Source organism: Cetorhinus maximus, chromosome 11 (genome assembly GCF_964194155.1).
Source record: "Cetorhinus maximus chromosome 11, sCetMax3.hap1.1, whole genome shotgun sequence".
In the NCBI taxonomy this organism is placed as follows: Eukaryota; Metazoa; Chordata; class Chondrichthyes; order Lamniformes; family Cetorhinidae; genus Cetorhinus; species Cetorhinus maximus.
In genome coordinates, this window is record NC_135889.1 from 96,870,075 (window position 1) to 96,883,862 (window position 13,788).

Here is a 13,788-nt window from a genome sequence, read left to right on the forward strand (position 1 = left end):
TTAAATGCACCTCCCTCCAGGGGTATCAAACATATTTCTCGTTTTATTCGGCAAAAACCTATAATGAGTACAAGCTTACTAATTATACTATCAGATTGAGTCTCCTGAAGTTTGTAAAAGAAAGCACTTACCCGTGTAAAGGATCCAGAACTATTGCCCTTGGATGCGACATTTCACCTTCTACCAAGGTCTTCCTAGTCTGAGAAGCCTTCTCCAGTCTTGCTACACTTATAGTCTTCTTGTAACTATCATCTGTCCAATACAAGTTATTTCCAATCCAGTCCACAGCAATACCTTCAACATTATCCACACCTGGAAGTTAAAAGCAAAAAAAGTGATGACATTCTGGAGGTAAAATGGCATCGAGTTGGCGAGTCACGGTGAGTTCCATCAGCCCTGTAATCACCTCTTGTCCCAAGTTAAAATCGGGGCTACATTTCTTATGCACAGAATGTATAAAGTGTGTATAACTTTGATGATGTTTTCATCAACACTGTTCAAGGAGTTGTTATCGCTCATCGATTGAAAGCTGATAATACATAGCAAGATGATACGCAACATAGGTTAGACGCCTGATATTTAACATTACTGGGTTGGAGAAATACAATTAAACTCCCTTGTACCATTGTGGCGATGTTCTCAGACATTGCCAGTATAAACGTTTTGTTTACACTGCTGCATATTGGAGGAAAAACCAAAACACTGTTCAAAATTACTGCCACTTACATAGAAATAAAAATGGAAAATGCTGTCAATTTACATGGAAATTGGAACCTGTTATTTCCGACCCAATCTACGACAGCAAGGCACCAAATGCATCAAATTTGAGGATTGTCAGATATAACATATATATATTTTATGAACCTAACAAGTTGGAATTATTTGTCCCAAGAAATCTGCCTCAATCTGATGATTTCCTTCCTTACAGAAATATACCCAATTGTTTCATGAATGAATTTTTACAAATTCATTCTTGGGATATGGGTGTCATTAACAAAAGAAACATTTAAGAAGGTGATGGTGAACTGCCTTCTTGAAGCTCTGTAGTCCAAATGGTGAAATTAGTACCAAAGTGCTGTTTGGGTTTTCCAGGATTTTGACTCAATGAAAATGCAGGAAAAACAACAATATACTGGTACATTGAAGTCAGGATGGTGTGCAACTTGAAGGAGTGCCTGTTGCCTTTGTCCTTCTAGGCAGCTGAGGTTGTGGGTTTGGGAAGTGCTGTTACTTAGCGAGTTTCTGTACTGCACGGTACATGTTGCAGCCATGCTGTGCCAGTGGTGAAGAACTGGATATTTAAGGTGGTGGGCGGGTCATTGATCAAAAGCACTGCTTTGTCTAAGATGGCATCATCCTTCTTGAACACTGTTGCAATTACAACCATTCAGGCATTTGGACAGTGTTCCATCACATTCGTCACTTACGTCTTGTAAGTAGTGATGAGGTCTTAGGAAGTTGAGAGTCGCTCATTGCAGAATATTTCCTCTTTGACATGGTCTAGTAGCTACAGAACTTATGTGGCTGATCTAGTTGAATTTCTAGCCAATGATGACCCCTTGGATGTTAATTGTCGGAATTTAAGTAATTGTAATGACATTGAATTTCAAGGTAGGTGGTTGAACTCTCCCTTGTTGGAATTGGTCATTGCCTGGCACTTCTGTGGTATAGTTACGGGCCACATCAGCCCAAACCTTGATATTGTCCAGGTCTTGCTGATTGCAGGCACGGATGACTTCATTTTCTGAGTAATTGCAATTGGAATGGAACATCGTTCCTTCATCAATGAACAGCCCCACTTCTTATGATGGAGGAAATGTCATTGATGAAGTAGCTGAAGATAGTTTTGTCTAGGATGCTGCCTTTAGGAACTTCTGCAATGATGTCATGGGTACAAGACCATATTGATTTTCCTTTGTGCTAGATATGACTCAAACAAGCAACAGGAGACTTTTCTCCCTGATTCCCACTTACTGAAGTTACTCGAGCTTCTCAGTGCCACACTTTGATAAACGAAGCCTTGTTGTCAAGGTAGCCACTTTCTCCACACCTCTTTTGCCCATATTTAGATCAAGGTTGTAATGAGATCTGGAATGGAGTGGGCCTGGTGGAAGCCAAACCAAGCATCAATGAGCAGTTTATTGTTCTTGTCAAGTGATAACATTGTTTATGACTACTTCCATTACTTTGCTGATGATTGAAAGTATGTAAGCTGATAAATTGTTGGGCTGAGTATATCTTGCTTTTTGGGGACAGGACATACTGGGCAATATTTCACATTGTTGCTTAGATGCCAGCGTTATAGCTCTACTGGAATAACTGACTTATTCGCCTGGTCTTTTCCAAGACCTTTTGAGATTATCTTTTTCTTTGTCTAGAAAACAACATAGACTATCACTGAATTACTTTTAAAATGTAGTCAATATTCCCTTGTTACCTGCTCAAAATCTTAATTTAGAAATATCCATTAGATCTTTCTTTGTGTCTCCCGGTGAGTAAATAAAAAGTGACCAGGAGAGTTCCTGATACAATCTGTAGGGTATGATTATTGTCATCATGGAAAATAGCTACCCTTCTAATGTCTAACCAATTTGTTACCCAATGTATAATATCTCTTTTAATCATTACCATTCTGTTTGGCTATGTCTCTTGTTACAGACTTAGTAAATGTTCCCTGAAAGTTAAGATATATATCAAGGCATATGGTACTAATTTTATTGTCAAATCTACTACATACTTAAAAAATTTGAATATATTTGTTAGGCATTACTTAGCTTTCATAAATCTCATTAAATGCATTTAAATTCTTTCCTTAACAATGTCACTCCACTATATTTCCCGCTATTAATGTCACACTAAAAAGAATATTGGCCTGAAATTACACATTGCAATTGTAACAGATGGATCCTTACCATGTTTCACTAAAATTCTCCTCTCTGCTATTTCGAATAGATAAATGGTTTAACACTGTCACTAAAATAGTAGAGAGAAGAATTTCACATGAATGTGTTAAGCATTTGTATGCTAATGTACTGTCAGGAGCAAGCTTGCAATCTTTTTCACTTTTTTAATGTCAGAAGTTGTTTTCCAATCTTCTGGTACAATCCCAGTGCTCAATGAGCTATAAAACATTTCTGCTCCAGCATCCACTATTTCCACCTTAATTTTCTTAAGTGCGCCTGGATGCATTAAATGTGCTCCTCACTGAAAATTTAAGTACTCCATTTTTATTGCCTTATGTCATGAGCCAGAGTGTACACTTTACCTTTTATGTTACTATTATTTTCTTGGAGAGAGAAAACTAATGTTTCCATCATTCTATTTTCCTCATACACTATTTTATTCTCATGTTTAACGGACTCATTTTTTTCTTTTGTACTTTAACTATTACAAGAAGCATATTCAAAATTTACTCGAAATAACTATTTAGCTCTTCTAGTTCTCTCTTTTCATGTGTTATTTTTAATTTTTTTAATACATTTTCCAATCTAAACATGAAGGCAGCATCTCACTGAATATGGCAATGGAGCCCGAGAAAAACTGAGATCATTATAGACCAAAGAGAATATCCTCCTTTTTGGAGCTAGAAAGAACACGAATGGATTGGCAGCATCAGGAGCGGTAATAAAAACAGAAAATGCTTGAAAAGCTCAGCAGGTCTGAAAGCATCTGTGGAGACAGAAACAGAGTTAACGTTTCAAGTCCGTATGACTCTTCTTCAAAGCCATACTTAAGCCTGTGGCTGGATCCAGAGATCTGACACCACTGAATGTTCCAGAAAGGATCTGAGCTGTAGCCATGTATGTTGGAAATTCTGTAAGTTCTGAGGTGTTTTAAAGTATTGTAAATAAAGATTTTGAACTAGAGTCATCATCTGAGATAATTCAGTCATCTAAGATATACAGTAACCTGGCACAAACATAACACCTACTTGCTTTCAACACTTCTGTCAATTCTTATAGATATTAAAGCAAAACACTGTCAATTGTGTAGCATAAGGGTATCTGGTGTAGCAAGGGTTAATGTGGGACTGGGAAACAGTACTGCCCACAGGGTGATGTAAAGAAACACATGACCTGAGACTTGGGTCAATTGTAGACTCAACAGAGACCTGTGTAGGAGCAAGCATGGATTTAGCTCATAGCTTGAGCTATACCCTGTATATATGTACATAGTTATGTATTAACAATAAACACTTGAGCCAGGACTTTCTGGCCCCAACATGGTGGGACCCACTGCGGGAGATTTGGCGGACCAGCCAAAGTCCATTGACTTTCGGCAGGACTGGACAATCCCTGCGGCGGGCACAGCCTGAAAATCCTGCCCTTAATTTTCAACCATACATGACTCAGAACCTCCTCATGATACCTACTGAACATACAACATGGTGGCAGCTAATGGAAAAACCCAGAACTTCTGAGAAGATGGAGCAGAAATTCAAAAGCTGGAAAATTAAAGGAGCAGCATTCTGATATGACTGAAGGCACAAAGGGAGATTGCCTGAAAGATGTTCCACTGTAGAATTAGGAAGTAAGACGACAGAAGAAGAACCTCCACTATGAAGCTGAGGACTCCACAAGGTCTCGTGGAAGTCCATTGTGAATGCCCACAGAGTTGCAGAGTCAAAAAACCTAGCAGGGATTAGCAAAAAATTCAGTTCTAAGTCAGGACTATTTTAAAAAGCTTCAGTGCAGTACAAAAATGAGAGCAGTCCATTTCCAGAAGCATCACAGCCAGCCCGGGTTCAGATTTGGCGCACTCCCACGTGGCGGTCAAGCTTGTTGTGAGAAAAAAAAGAGGAAGGTTTAAAACCACAGCCAAAGCCTGGAATCCACTATAAAGCACCCCACAATCCACCTATATCACAGGGAAGACCCCAAATCATTTATTTAACAAACCGCTGCAAAAAACTATACCCCAAAGAGCTCGCTACCACCATCACTGCGGCTGCCTGCCAAAACATGAGAAGAGCTAGAAGACTCTTTGAAAAAATGGTTACTGTGGTGCCATCTTTTAAGCCTGCACAACATTTAAAGCTGCATTCATCTGAACTTTAAAGCAACCATGGACAACAAATCAAAATTACCAGGCAAATTTGGACTGATCCAAGGGCCAGATCAAAGACAAAATTGGGACTTCGGCAAAAAAGATTCTTAAGAAAAATGGTACCTTCAGGATTGGATAAAAAGACAGAAGCTGAACAAGTGAATACACTACTTCACTCAGTAGGTCCGATGGCTGAAGATATTATCACGAGGCAAGGAGCAAATGGACCCTCAGATAAATTTGATGAAATATCAAAATAATTTTACACATATTTTAATCTAAGAAGCAACAACATTTTAGAGAGAGCAAAATTCAACAAATGGGTCCAACAGCCTGGAAAAATTGGTTGATTTTTTTAATAAACAAATTATACAGATTGGCTGAAGGCTGTGACTACAGTAACCTTAAGTCAGAATTCATAAGGCACAAAATGTTGTTGGAGTGGCTGACGGTGCCCTTTCAGACATACTACAGGCCGATGAAGATCTGTCTCTAGAAAAGGCCATCCAAATTGCCAGACAATCTGAAATCTGCCAACAGCACTATTCCATTTTACATGGCGAAAGAAAGCCATGGTGCAGAGCAACACCAACTGTCCAGCTAGTGAGACACTAAAGGGTCAGAGATAATCCAGGCCAAGGAAGGCAATACCCAAACCAATCACGAGAGGGTTAGTACATATGTTAGTGCTGTAGAGCCAAACAACCTCACGGGCAAGTACCATGTCCAGGAATCTCAGTGAAGTGATTCAACTGCCTGGGACAGTTAAGAAAGCTATGCAAAGCTAAGACATCCAGATGAGCGGACAATCCCAAGGCAATCCATGAGATTGAGGTATCACACCAGGAAGAGACCCAACCATGCTTCTTGGGTGATGTCAAGGATCCTCGATTCCCTTTTTGGAATGTAGACATCTCAGTAAATGATTACCTCACTGACTTCAAATTGGACACAAGAGCCAGTGTTATGGTCCTCTCAGATAAGGAACTGTGGCTGTGAGACCTCTGGCCATGAACGACAGACACACCACTCTACGGACCTGGAGGAATCCAATTTCCGGTTATAGGCATGAGCCTAGAACAAATAAGGTATGGTGACAAGCAGATATTCAAAGTCATGTTCGTGACCCGAAACTAACCTTTTTCTCCCTGGAGCAGAGATTCCTGTGTTGCCCTTAATCTTCTTAAAAAGGCAGAAGACGTCAAACAAGCTCTGTAATCAACTACACAGAGCTTAAAGTTCCTGAGAGGTCCACCAGTAAAGAGACTCTCGACTGGGACTTCAGCTCTGAATTGTCTTCACTCTTCGCAGAGCTGGCTTGTCCAATTTCTTTGCAGGTGGCAGAAGCTCCTCTTTGGTCAGAGCAACCAAACCTTCAGATAATCACCACTGTCCTTCGTGTGGAAAACACACATGATAATGATCAGCAAGAGATGAATGAGCCCAACCCCAGGCTTCAGTGGTTACTATCACAATAACGGTCAACACCACAGCACAGACACTGCAACCTCCAGTCAACGCGCAAAGCTGCAAGACAATGCTGGAGTAAGAAACTAACGACCAACAACTCACCAGAGCACACCTCAGTGAGGCACATGGAAGAACACAGTTCCATTGATTAAATCTAAGTTACAAGGTGAGCCCACTGATGAGAAACCTCCAGAGGACAAGGAGAGACACCTTCAACACAAAGATCACGGCGGACCACACGGAAAAAGACAAACCAGGTTTGTAGCACGAATGAACGGAGTGACCACTCTCTCCAGAAAGAACAGGATTAGTCAGCGGTCCCCGAGCAGAGCAGATGGGGAGATGACAAAGAGAAGCTCAACTCCAAGGAGCGGAAAACGTTTATCAGAACCAGACAACTGAATGCCAGAAACACAGGCTAGAGCTCAAACATCGAATCAACAAAGATTGCCCAAATCAACACAGCCCACCACTCCTCCGAATGTGACCAGAACAAGTTCTGGAAGAATTGTCAAGCCTCCAGATCATCTAAATTTATAAAATCAGTGACTTTATAAAGTGGGGGAGAAGGGGTAGCATGATTGTAATGTAAACACATTGGGAAAAGACTTGGGGGAGGTATAGTATAAGGGTATCTGGCATAGCAAGGGTTAATGTGTGACTGGCAAACAGTACCACCCGCAGTGTGATGTAAAAGAACACATGCCCTGGGACTAGGGCCAGTTGTGGACTGGATAGAGACCTGTGTGGAAGCAAACATGGAGTTACTTCATAGCTTTGGCTATACCCTGTATATATGTACATAGTTACGTGTTATCAATAAACACTTAATGTCCAACCACACAAAACATAGAACCTCTTTGTGAAAGCTAATGAACATACAACATACAACAAAATGCTTTTTAAAACACCAAGTTATTACACACTATAGGACTTCCCAGAGTCTATTTAGGTTGCCCAGTTTTCTGAGAAATCATCGAAGTTGGTCAGAAGTGATCGTCCCTTCTGGAAGAAGGCTGGCTGCTGCCCACAAGGTTATTTATTAAAACAAAAAATTATGTTTACTCCTAATAATTAATTCCATTATTTTATCATATATTAGTGTAAGACTGATGGATCTGTAACCTAAGTCTGTTGTGTCACTATTTTTCATAATGGCACATGTAAACCATTTTACAAGCTACCAAGGACTTTCCTGTAATATATCCACTCACAATGACCACCAGTGCCTCAAAAATCTCATAGGACTCAGACAAATACTATCCATTCTGAGGAACTAATTTGTTTTAAGCACTTTAGGTCTGTCTAGGAATTCCATTTGATTTATGCCAAAGTGATTCATTCTGCTGGATTATTCCTCTTAAGGGAGACCATTTTGTTCATATTTTCCCAAGTGAATACATGGAGGAAAAACATCATTGAGTATATATTAACTGTATTCTGTTCACACTCACTTTCACCCAGTTAGTATATTGTATGGTTCACACCCCTTCTCTGATTGCTCTCTGGCTTGTAAACTTTTGAAAGTTTTTTTAAACTGTTATGCTTTGCATTTAAAGGTAAGCTTTTCTCCAGATCCCTATTTTCTACTTTGACCCTTCTTTTAACACTTGTCTGCAGATACCCCTATTTAAGTGGCTATTTTCAACTTATTCTCTGCAAGATTTGTAGAGATTGTTTTCTTCCCCCTTATTTAACTTTTCACTTCTAATTAATGGTTAATCCATTTAGGGTTATATTTATTGACTTCAGGTATGCATATATCCTACATGTTCTGTATCATGCATTGAAAGGTGTTTCATTTAACATCTACTAGTGTTGTACACTCCCCAACCACTCCGCTCCCAAAAGGAACAAAAGATGCTTAATTTGTTAGCTCATCTCCTTGCAATTAGCCTATTTGAAATAATTGATCTTATACAGGTTCTTGTTATTTTTAGGCCTTGAGTCATGATAAACGTGTTTATTATACCCCAAGGGAGCCATCATTTCCATTTCCTATGTATTTGGGCAAAATCTTCTGGTCTTCGAATTGTCGGAGGCCAGATGTACAACTGAAGATGTGCGTCTCGACCCTGTGGAAGTCCTAATGTGTGGACCTACATGGGAATTGCCCAGCAAGTTTGAACTTCTGATGGGCAAATTCCCTGCTGCCCGGAACCCTCCGCGAATGTGTAAAACTCTGAGTTAAAGTTGGAGACTTCGGACAGATCTGGATAGTTAACCCAGGAAATGTTAGACAGTTTAAAGTCTAGCCTAAAACCCCAAACCTCCGACTGCCCGCTTGACCCGACCCTCCCCCAATTACCCAACCTGAATACCCACCTGACTGCCCGACTATTCCCCCAACCTGACCCGCCTACCCTCCCCAACCAGACCTAACTGCTCCCCCAACCCTACCACCCACTCACCCATCTAGCCACTCTCTCACCTAGCCACGCGCCCACCTAATCACCCATTCAGCCACTCACCCATTCACTTATTCATTTCCTGACATTCAAAGACTTTACCTTTAACCTACTATACAGCAGTCGGTGCTATAAAATTGGGGTGCTTCCTGACTTGTTCCCCCTCTACTCTAATCTGGGGTTCCCTGAGGAATGGTGCAAAGCACACTTCTCTGACAACTGGGATCGAAAGATCCTGGAAGAAATGCACAGCAGTATCGAATTGGGGGAAACCTTGATCCCAGCAGCAATCGCTCATCATTGCCACTGCTTGGAAGTGCTGGGCTTCTGGATTATATACCTTTACCAATTCAAGACATGCACTGTAGCTCTGGCTTCCCCTGATGCACTGGATCATGAAGCAGTCATCTGTTATGTTTGCTGATTAGGACTGTGAATCACACAGTTATTTAAAATGTATTTTTGGTTGATTGCGCTTTCCTTGGTTCCAATAGTTCCTAATAGTTTTTAAAAGAAACGTGATCAAATACCTTCTAAATGTTGTTGAATGTCAGGGGGAGATGGTTAGGTTCTCTCTTGTAGGAGATGGTCATTGCCTGGCACTTGTGTGGTGAGAATGTTACTTTCCACTTATCAGTCCAAGCTGGAATGTTGCCCAAGCCTTGCTGCATGCAGGCACAGGCTCCTTAAGTATCTCAGGAATCACGAATGGTATAAAAACAGTGCAATCACCATTGAGCATCCCCATTTCTGACCTAATGATGGATTGAGGGCCAATGACGAAGCAGGTGAAGAGCCTAGGACACTACCCTGAGGAACTCCTGCAGCAATGCCCTGGGGCTAAGATGATTGACCTTCAACAACAACAACCATCTTCCTTTGTGCTAGGTATGATTCAAACCAATGGAAAATTTTATCAATGATTCCAATTGACTTCAATTTTGCCAGGGCAATTTGATGCCACATTCAGCCAAATATTATCTTGCCATCAAAGGTACTCTCCTCACCTCTTGAATTCAAATCTTTTGTCCCTGTTTAGGCCAAGACTGTAATGTGGTGAGTGGCCCTGGCAGATTCCAAAATGAGCATCGGTGAGCAGGTTATTGCTGATTAAGTGTTGTTTGATATCACTGTTGACAACATCTTCAATTACTTTTCTGATGATTGATGTTAGACTGATGGGGTGTTAATTGGCTGGATTGGATTTGGCCTGCTTTTATCGGGTAGATGCCAGTGTTGTAGCCATACTGGGACAGCTTGGCTAGGGAGCGGCTAGTTCTGGAACACAAGTCTTCAGTACTGCAACCTGGATGTTGTCAGAGCCATTAGTCTTTGCAGTAGCCAGTATATTCAGCTGTTTCTTGATATCATATGGAGTGAACCGAATTGACTGAAGACTGGCATCTGTGATGCCGAGGACCTGGGTCGAGATGGATCATCCATTTGGCACTTCTGGTTGAACATAGTTGTAAATGTTTCAGCCTTGCATTTTGCACTATGTGCTAGGCTCCCCTATTGTTGAAGATGGAGATTTGTGGAGTATCCTCCTCTGGTTAATTGTGAAAGTGTCCACCACCACTCATAACTGGATGTGGCAGGATTGCAGTGCTTTGACTTGACCCATTGGTTGTGGGATCGCTTAGCTCTGTCTATTGCATGCTGCTTATACTGCTTAACATGCATGTATCCCTGTGCTATAGCTTTAGCAGGTTGACAACTAATTTTTAGGTGTGCCTGGTACTGCTCCTGGCATGCTCTCCTGCACTCCTCATTGAACTAGGGTTGATGCTCTGGCTTGTGGTAAGGGCAGAGTGAGGTATATGCGGCCATGGGATTACAGATTGTTGTTGAATACAATTCTGCTGCTGCTGAGAACCCACAGTGCCTCATAGCTGTCTGGCCTTAAGCTGCTAGATCTGTTCTGAATCTATCCTATTTAGCATGGTGATCGCTCCACACAACACAGTAGAGGATGTCCTCAGTGTGAAGACGGGACTTCATCTCCAGAAGAGCTGTGTGGTGATTACTCCTACCAATGCCATTATGGACAGGTGCATGTCCAACAGGTAGATTTGTAAAGAAGAGTCAGGTAGGTTTTTCCCTCTTGTTGGTTCCCTCACCACCTGCCGAAGACTAGTCCAGCAGGCTCTGTCCTTCAGGACTTGGCCAGTCTGTCAACGGTGGCGCTACCGAGCCACCCTTGGTGATACACATTGAAATCCCACACCCAAAGTACATTTTGTGCCCTTGCTATCCCCAGTGCTTTTTTCCAAATAGGGTTGAACATGGAGGAGGACTGATTCATCAGCTGAGGGAGGGCAGTAGGTGGTAATCAGCAGGAGGTTTCTTTGCCCATGTTTGACCTGATGCCATGAGACTTCAGGGGGTCCAAACTCAATGTTGAGGACTCCCAGGGCCATTTCCTCCTGACTGTATATCACTGTGCCGCCACCTCTGGTGGATCTGTCCTGCTGTGGAACAGGGCATGCCCAGGGCTGGTAATGGAAGAGTCTGGGACATTGGCTGTAAAGCATGAGTCGGTGAGTATGACTTTGTCTGGCTTTTGTCAGATAGTCTGTGGGACAGCTTTGTGCACAGGTCCCCAGGTGTTAACAAGGTGGACTTTGCAGGGTCAACTCGGCAGTGTGTGCCTTTGTCGTTTCCAATGCCTAGGTCAATGCTGGCTGTTCCTTTTGTTTTATTCATTTTCAACTTTTCTGTAGTGATTTGATACCACTGAATGGCTTGTTCAACATTTCAGGGGGCAATAAGAGTCATCCACATTTGAAAGCGCATATCAGGTATAAACAGTGGTTTAGCTGGTAGTACTGAGTCAAAAGGTTGTGCGCTCAGCTCCCACTCTAGGACTTGAGCACAAACATCAGCACAAGCACAAACTTCAGTGCAGTACTGATGGAGTGCTATTGTCAAAGGTGCCGTCTTTCAGATGAGACGCTAAACTGAGACCCTGTCTGCTCGCTCAGGTGGACATAAAAGATCTCTTGGCACAATTTTGAAGAGGAGCAGGGGAGAACTTCCTGGTGTGCTGGCCGATAATTATGCCTCAATTAAGGTCACTAAAATAGATTACCTGGTCATTATTACATTGCTGTTTGTAAAAGCTTGCTGTGCGCAAATTGGCTGCTGCATTTTTTACATTATGACAGTGACAACACTTCAAAACTATTTTATTGGCTGTAATGTACTTTGAATCATCTGGTGGTCATGAAAGGTGTTAATGCAAGTCTTTATTTCATTTCAGATAATGACACAGGGATGGAAATAAGAAAACTTGATAATAGGTGAAATATGGAGTTTTGAAATTTGATTTAGGATTGAACAGGACATCCAAGTTGGGCATTAACTGTTTTAGTTTCTACATCTTCAGAACCTTTGTGATCTCCTGAATACAAATGAACTTTGCAAATTGTGAGGTATCTATATATTTGCCTTCTGGTGTCTGTTAAAAACCTGGCACATAGAAAGATATGATTGCTATTACATTCAGAGCTGCAGGTGAAACAGTACTATCAAAAAGGTTGATTCCAAATTGACATATAACATAATGCAAATGATTTGTTTTTGGCTTGTAACTTCTCTGAAATAAGACGATCCTCTATTCTCTGGAGGGTTCTTCTTCTGTTCTCTCCCTGCTCTTATAAACATCCAGTATCAAAATGTGCACTGACATACAATCATTCGTCAATAACAACTAAATTAGCAGCTAATTCAAATGTGACTGAAAGCTTAAATAAGGTTTGAAAAATCGGAAGTCTGCTTTTAGTTAACTCTGCTTCCTCATTACTTGGTGTAATTGGTGTTTAGTCATTGATATAAACCTATGTGGGTGCACAATGTGATAAATGAAAATTTGTGGCAATCTCAGCTAAAGCAGGATTGCCAGCAAAATAATCACAGCATCAAAAGAGAGTTGAACGGCAACATTACTCTAACGTTGATAATTCTGGCACTCCTATTTTTTTTTTTTAAAACAGTTATGTGGTAACACAGAATTCATAATGCAATGAAGGTGGCAACCTTAATTGTACGATCAAGCTTAAGTATTTGTGGCAGCTTTTAAATTTAAAATAACCTCAGAGGCATGTGACTCATTGCAGTCTGAAAAGTTTATAAAAGCTCCCTCCTTCAAAGTGACATGTACAAGATCCATACACCAACTATTTTATTGGATGATAAGAATCATTTGCAATGTCAGACATGTTACAAAAGGTAGATTAGGACTATCGCAGCAAATGCAAAACCACCGAAAAGCGTGTGCTCTCGCTATGTAGCATTTATGCATTTGTGTTCAGCCCTATAAATGAAGAAAAAAACTTTCATGAAGAGTTTGTTCAAAATAGTGTACTCTTATCACTGAGAAAGCGTTGGTGATGTTCGTGGTCAATATCATGACTGTAGTAATGAGTGTAATCCTATAGTTCTTGACAGGTATTATTTCCAGAATTCCACTGAGAAAATGTAAGCAAAGGATTTTTCTCTCCAAAACTGCTCAAAAGCGGAATTCAGAGTCATGACCCAAGAAGAAAGGATATGTCTAACTGTACAACAAGGCTCCTGTCAGTTATAAGCAGGGGCCTCCAACCGTGCAGACATCTGGGAAACTAAATAATTCATGACCCTTCATTTACAAATCACAAGCAATGTAATTCTATTTGGCAGATCAACTGAAAAAACAAATAAAAGTTATGTGCCCTATCTCATTAATTAGGATTAATGATGCCAATGAACTGTACTAATTAATATTCAAAATGTTCTATTTCAGGATCCCATTATTGTCACTTTATTCCTTTCCCCAGTTAGTTAACTCCTGGGCTGATTCAGAAGTGGAGTGCATATCTGGTGG

The 13,788-nt window shown here is 41.0% G+C and overlaps 1 protein-coding gene across 1 annotated transcript in view; it reads right to left on the reverse strand.

The window, feature by feature from the left end:
- LOC144686788 (low-density lipoprotein receptor-related protein 1-like) overlaps positions 1-13,788 on the reverse strand; it is a 1,926,687-nt gene that overhangs the window by 983,269 nt on the left and 929,630 nt on the right. The window contains exon 12 of the mRNA XM_078552493.1: positions 132-312. Within this exon, the coding sequence (XP_078408619.1) occupies positions 132-312 (181 nt within the window). The remainder of the gene's footprint in view (positions 1-131; positions 313-13,788) is intronic.